The sequence below is a fragment of the Colobus angolensis genome, unplaced genomic scaffold (genome assembly GCF_000951035.1).
Source record: "Colobus angolensis palliatus isolate OR3802 unplaced genomic scaffold, Cang.pa_1.0 Scaffold25, whole genome shotgun sequence".
NCBI lineage: Eukaryota > Metazoa > Chordata > Mammalia > Primates > Cercopithecidae > Colobus > Colobus angolensis.
Genome location: NW_012115710.1, coordinates 5,257,884 through 5,264,894, shown reverse-complemented (window position 1 = coordinate 5,264,894; position 7,011 = coordinate 5,257,884). Strand labels below are relative to the sequence as shown.

At 48.6% G+C, this 7,011-nt stretch overlaps 1 protein-coding gene across 1 annotated transcript in view; it reads right to left on the bottom strand.

The window, feature by feature from the left end:
• The window catches only part of PLEKHA4 (pleckstrin homology domain containing, family A (phosphoinositide binding specific) member 4), a 31,492-nt gene that overhangs the window by 631 nt on the left and 23,850 nt on the right, over nt 1-7,011 (bottom strand). The window contains exons 13-16 of the mRNA XM_011946535.1: nt 6,615-6,660; nt 3,446-3,607; nt 1,553-1,611; nt 356-468 (exon numbers count right to left, since the gene is read on the bottom strand). Of these exons, the coding sequence (XP_011801925.1) occupies nt 356-468; nt 1,553-1,611; nt 3,446-3,607; nt 6,615-6,660 (380 nt within the window). The remainder of the gene's footprint in view (nt 1-355; nt 469-1,552; nt 1,612-3,445; nt 3,608-6,614; nt 6,661-7,011) is intronic.

The following is a 7,011-nucleotide window of genomic DNA, read 5'->3' as shown; positions in this document are numbered from 1 at the left end:
TCAGACCCAGGAGCCCAGGCCCCCAGCCCCTCCTCCCTCAGACCCAGAAGTCCAGGCCCCCAGCCCCTCCTCCCTCAGACCCAGGAGTCTGGACACCCCAGTCCAGACCTCTTTCAGATTCAGATGTCGGTCCTCTCCCCGCCCCCTGACCTCTTCCTCCCCTCCTCCCAAGTGTCCCAGAACCCAGTCCCCTCTTGCCTGAGACCTAAAACTCCCAAACCTTGCCCAACTCTTTCCTCGCCAACATAAAAAATTCCCACCGGCCCCCAGACCCCTCCTCTCCAGGACCTCGGATTCCAGGTCTCCAGCTCTCTCCTCCCTAAAACCCAGAAGTTCAACATCCGCAGCCAGTCACCTGTCATCATTCTGTGCCACTGCGACGCCTCAGTAGCCAGGGCTTGGGAGAGGCTGAGAACCCGCTCCCGGTGACCTTCGGAAGTCGGTAAGTAAGGGGCGGTGTTCCTTGGACTAGAAAAAAAAAGAAGATTGGGGGTGGGGTGTGTAGAAGATGGGGGAGAGGTGGGGATGGTTAATTGGTACAAAAAGAAAAGGATGAATAAGACCTACTATTAGATAGCACAACAGAGTGACTATAGTCAATAATAATTTAATTGTACATTTTTAAATAAAGTGTGTAATTGGATTGTCTATACATCAAAGGGTAAATCCTTGAAAGGGGATGGATACTCTATTCCCCATGATGTGCTTATTTCACATTGCCTGCCTGTATCAAAACATCTCATTTATCCCGTAAATATATGTACACCTACTATATACCAACAAAAATTAAAAATTAAAAATAAAAAAACAGTCCAGGTGCGACGGCTCGTCCCTGTAATCCCAGCACCTGGGGAGGCCGAGGTGGGCGGATCACTTGAGGTCGGGAGTTCGAGACCACTCTGGCCAACATGGGGAAACCCAGTCTCTACCAAAAAATACAAAAAAGTTAGCCAAACATGGTGATGGGCGCCTGTAATCCCAGCTATTAGGGAGACTGAGGAAGGAGAATCACTTGAACCCAGAAGGAGGAAGTTGCAGTGAACTGAGATCGCGCCATTGCACTCCAGCCTGGGAGACAGAGCAAGACTCCGTCTCAAAAAAAAAAACACACACACACACAAAAGAAAAACAAAATAAAAATAAAAATAAAAACTAAACAGCTCCCACAGTGGGGACCCGGGTACCGTGCGTGCCCTTCTGGGAGTTGTAGTTCCTAGCATGTGTCTCTAACAGATGTTAAACATGGCACCGCCCTCATACCGCCCACATGCATTATGGGATTTGTAGTCCATTCGTGAATCACTACCACCCAATTTCCTTGATGCAGAAGCAGGATATGCTATTGACCAAGGGAATTTGGGGAACTAAAGATATTACTACGGATCTAGGGCTTTCCGGTTTTGTTTCAGATGCCCCGGGAACGTAAGCATATCTAGAAGGGTTGCGATTTGTAGTTCCATATTCAGGAGACTTCAATAATAATGCTACTCCTCTTTGCTTTTGCAAATTTTTTTTTTTTCCTGCTCCCTTGATACGCCCTCCAGTTCCTTACCTACTGCAAGACCCAGAGCTTCTGAGCCATTTCTGGGCTCCCGAGTGTCCTACGACAGGCTGGAAAGGAATTGGGGCATTAGAACTCCTCACCTGGAAGCCCCACATTCTCATTTTAAGGGTGAAGTGAAGGGGCTCCAAAAGAGAATGAAATTGCCCAAAAACACTGGCAATGTTTTGTTTTGTTTTTACTATGCTTCCGTAGGCACTGAATTTTTAAAAATTAATTTATTTTATTTATTCATTTTTTAGAACAGATGGAGTACAGCAGCGTAATCATAGCTCACTGCAGTCTTGACCACCCAGGCTCAAACTAATCCTGCTTCAGCCTCCTGAGTAAATAGAACTTCAGGCTCATACCACCATGCCTGGCTAATTATTTTTATTTTTATTTTTAGTAGAGACAAGGTCTTGCTATGTTGCCCAGGCTGGTCTCTTACTCCTGCCTCGACCTCTCAAAGTACTGGGATTGCAGGGGTGAGCCATAGCACCCAGCGACTGACAATGTTTAACTTTACCTGTGTTCCTATAAAGCAGCACATGAGTTCAGAAATCCAACCTCTACCACCACCACCTGTGACTGTCTAAATCCTTTCTATAAAAGTCTAAGGGGCCAGGTGCAGTGGCTTACACCTGTAATCCCAGCACTTTGGGAGGCCAAGGTGAGTAGATCACTTGAGGTCAGGAGTTCAAGAACAGCCTGGTCAATATGGTGAAACCCCCATCTCTACTAAAAATACAAAAAAAAATTAGCAGGGTATGGTGGTGTGGGCCTATAATCCCAGCTACTTGGGAGGCTGAGGCAGGATAATCGTTTGAACCCGGGAGACAGGGGTTGCAGTGAGCCAAGATTCCGCCGCTACACTCCAGCACGGGCAATGAAGGGAGACTCCATCTCAAAAAAAGAAAAAAAAAATCTAAGGGGAGGTCAGGTGCAGTAGCTCACACCTGTATTCCTAGCACCTCCTTCCAAGGCAGGAGGATCACTTGAGCTCAGGAGCTCAACACCAGCCTGGCCAATGTGGTGAAAATCTGTCTCTACTAAAAATACAAAAATTGGCTGGATGTGGTGGCGCATCCCTGTAGTCCCAGCTACTCGGGAGGCTGAGGCATGAGAATCACTTGAACCCAGGAGGTGGAGGTTGCAGTGAGTGGAGATCATACCACTGCACTCCAGCCTGAGCGACAGAGCAAGACCTCGTCCCCGAAAAAAGAAAACATCTTTTTTTTTTTTTTGAGACGGAGTTTCACTCTTGTTGCCCAAGTTGGAGTGCAATGGCACAATCTTAGCTATAATCTTAGCTGGGATTATAGGCATGCGCCACCACACCCAGCTGATTTTGTATTTTTACTAGAGACGGGGTTTCTCCATGTTGGTCAGGCTGGTCTCGAACTCCTGACCTCAGGTGATCCGCCCGCCTTGGCCTCCCAGAGTGCTGGGATTACAGGCGTGAACCACCGCACCCAGCCAAAAAAAGAAAACGTCTAAGTGGAAACCATCCTGAGATATCTGAGACACTCTGATGCACAGATCTGGGATGTTTTCCCTACTGAAAGGGCATGAATAAAATCAATTTTCTTGCTGTCTTACATTTTCTTTTTTGCTTTCTTGCTGTTGACAACACATAGCAACTGAGAAGAAAAACTAGGCTTCCAATCCAGATCTGCGACCCCCGCCCCCACCCACTGTCCTCCCCTCACTGCCACTCCTGTCCACCCACCACTAACCAGGCCAGGAAGCTGACTTTAGCACAAGTACAAACTGAGGTAAATCTGGAAATCCAGCTTGGAGTAAGGAGGTAGGCATTATCTCCATTTTACAGAAAGGGACTCAAAGTAGGCGAAGAGGACCTACTACCACCCCACCGCCCAGCCCCAGTCCTCCTCCCCTCACCCTTTGCTCCACATCAGGCTGGCGTCTGGCTGGCGACAGTGTCCTTCCCAGGGTGAGGAGCCGCGGGGAGGTCGGGCGAGGGAGGGGCCGTCCACATTCCTGGTTTCTGCGCATCCGCTCCAGCTGCTCCTGGGCACTCATCCGGGGCCGGGCCACCGGGGCCTAGGGAGGTGAGAAACATCCCAAAACCCAACCCTTAGGCCAGGCACAGTGGCTCGTGTAATCCCAGCACTTTGGGAGGCTGAGGCGAGAGGATCACTTGAGGTCAGGAGTTCAAGACCAGCTTGGCGAAATACCATCTCTACTAAAAATACAAAAATTAGCTGGCCATGGTGGCAGGCACCTGTAATCCTAGTTACTCGGGAGGCTGAGGCAGAAGAATTGCTTGAACCCTGGAGGTGGAGGTTGCAGTGAGCCGAGATCACGCCATTGCACTCCAGCCTGGATGACAGAGCGAGACTCTGTCTCAAAAAATATATATAATATATGTTGCTTAAACAAGGAGAGAGGGAAAAGACCAGGTGCAGTGGTGGGTGACTGTAATCCCAGAGCTTTGGGAGGCTGAGGTGGGAGGATCACTTGTGGCCAAGAGTTTGAGACCAGCCTGGGCAACATAGCAAGACCCCATCTCTACAAAACATAAACTTGTTAGATGTGGTGGTGGATGCCTGTCGGTTACTCAAGAGGCTGAGGCAGGGGGATCACTTAAGCCCAGGAGTTCAAGGCTTTAGGGAGCTATGATCGTGCCACTGCACTCCATTCTGGGTGACAGAGCAAGACCCGATACCTAAAAGTAAAAAGAAGAGAGAGAGAGAGCACTCATTGCTGGAGCTTCCAGTGAAACATCCCAGCGAGAGATAGCGTGGATCTGTGTTTATTGTAGAACCAGCCCCTGCAGTTTCCTCTGCTTTGAGCAATCCTGAGTCCTGTTTATATAAATCATGGCCCCTGGCCACTGTATATTACACTGTATATGTTGTTAATTTCTTTTCTTTTTTTTTTTTTTTGAGATGGAGTCTCACTTTGTCACCTAGACTGGAGTGCAGTGGCGCAATCTCTGCTCACTGCAACCTCTGCCTCCTGGGTTCAAGCAATTCTCTGCCTCAGTCTCTCAAGTAGCTGGGATTACAGGCGTGAGCCACCGCGCCCGGCCACTGTTAATTTCTTCACAGCAGGCCAGACCACTGGCCTAAAAGCTTGGTAGCAGCAAACTCAGATTTCTACACATCCAATTGTTTTAAACACAGTCTTAATAAGCAGATATTTTTAGCCATGCAGTCTGCCTGCTTTGTATACCCCGAGACTGTGCCCAACATCTGCCACCCATAGATAAGATGAGCCCCAAGACCCTTTGGTCTTGGGTTCTTTGGAGCTTTCTTTGGAGCTCTACATACTGCCGGCTGGCATCACCCAGATGTAAGCCCCTTCTCCAGTCCCTCTCTCTTGGGCGCTCCCTTGCCTTCCTCCCCTCCTGTGCAGCGGTCCTCACCCTCACACAGTAGCCTCTGGAGTGTCTCACACTGGGTGTGACTTCCCCCGTAGACAGATCTGTCAGTGTGCGCCAAATAAAGCTCCTGTGTGCTACTGCCATCTGGCGGTCATAGCTTTTTCTTTGCTAAGCCCTGAAATCCCTGGAACTCACTAGTCCATCCCTGTGCTCTGGATCTTGGCAGCCCCTGAAACCATGGTGTTGGGGTGAGGGAGGAGTATGTTCCAAGAAAAGTGATGTTCCCAGGAGGTTCCAATCACCCATGCCCGTGACAAACCACTGAGAATCAAAAAGCGCCTCTCCTGTCTTCCTAGGAAAGGCTTGATTGATTGCCTTTGTATCCATGATAACAAGTAAGCACAAGAAATGCAATTTTTTTTTTTTTTTTTTTTTTGAGACGGAATCTCGCTCTGTCGCCCAGGCTGGACTGCTGCAGTGTCTGGATCTCAGCTCACTGCAAGCTCCGCCTCCCGGGTTTACGCCATTCTCCTGCCTCAGCCTCACAGGTAGCTGGGACTACCGGCACCCGCCACCTCGCCCGGCTAATTTTTTGTATTTTTTAGTAGAGACGGGGTTTCACCGGGTTAGCAAGGATGGTCTTGATCTCTTGACCTCGTGATCCGCCAGACTCGGCCTCCCAAAGTCCTGGGATTACAGGCGTGAGCCACCATGCCCAGCCTACAACATTCTTTTTAAAAAATGTGTTGTGAGTACATAGCAGATGAATATATTTATGGAGTACATAAGGTATTTTGGTGCAGGCATGCAATGTATAATAACCCCATCATGGAAAATGGGGTGTCCATCCCTTCAAGCATTTATCTTTTGTGTTACAAACAATCCATTATACTGTTTTTTTATTTTTTTATTTTTTGAAATGGAGTCTTGCTCTGTCACCCAGGCTGAAGGGCAGTGGCGCGATCTTGGCTCACTGCAACCTTCGCCACCCAGGTGCAAGCGATTCTCCTGTCTCAGCCTCCCAAGTAACTTGGATTACAGGTGCGCGCTGCCGTACCTGGCTAATTTTTGTATTTTTAGTAGAGATGGGGTTTTGCCATGTTGGCCAGTGTGCTCTTGAACTCCTGACCTCAGGTGATCCACCTGCCTCGGCCTCCCAAAGTGCTGGGATTACAGGCGTGAGCCACTGCACCCGGCCACAGCTAACTTTTTATTATTTTTTTGTAGAGATGGCTATATTAGCCAGGCTACTCTTGAACGCCTGGGCTCAAATGATCCACCTACCTTGGCCTCCCAAAGTGTTGGGATTACAGGCATGAGCCAACACCACCGGCCAAGAAATGCTTTTATTTATTTATTTATTATTATTATTGTTATTATTATTATTACTTTGAGATAGAGTCTTGCTCTGTTGCCCAGGCTGGAGTGCAGTGGTGCAATCTCGGGTCTCTGCCACCTCTGCCTCCTGTGTTCAAGTGATTCTCCTGCCTCAGCCTCCCAAGTAGCTGGGATTACAGGCACCTGCCATCACACTCGGCTAATTTTTGTATTTTTGTAGAGACAGGGTTTTCACCATGTAGGCCAGGCTAGTCTCGAACTCCTGACCTCAGATGACCTGCCTGCTTTGGCCTCCCAAAGTGCTGGGATTACAGGTACGAGCCACTGTTCCCTACCGCAAGAAGTGCTTTTAAATCTATTTCATCAAATAATCCCAACAGGTACCCCAAAGGCTTCTGAAAGCCAGCCAATCAGTGATGGAGCCAAGCTTCTGAAAATCAGCCAATCAGTGACATTCACATGCTTCTGCGGGCTGGCCAATCAGTGATGGAGCCGTACTTCTGAAAATCAGCCAATCAGTGATAGCTCCATGTTTCTGAAAACCAGCCAATCAGCAACAGACACAGAGCACAGCGCTTCCACAGCTTAATGTCAACCAATTCCTAAACATTCCTGCTGCTGGAAGTCCACCAATTTCTGAACTCCAGGGCCACATGAGATCAGCATTCTCTTCCACTCAGGGAGTCTTTTTTTTTTTTTTTTGAGATGGAGTTTTGCTCTTGCCACACAGGCTGGAGTGCGATGGTGCAATCTCAGCTCACTGCAACCTCTGCCTCCTGAG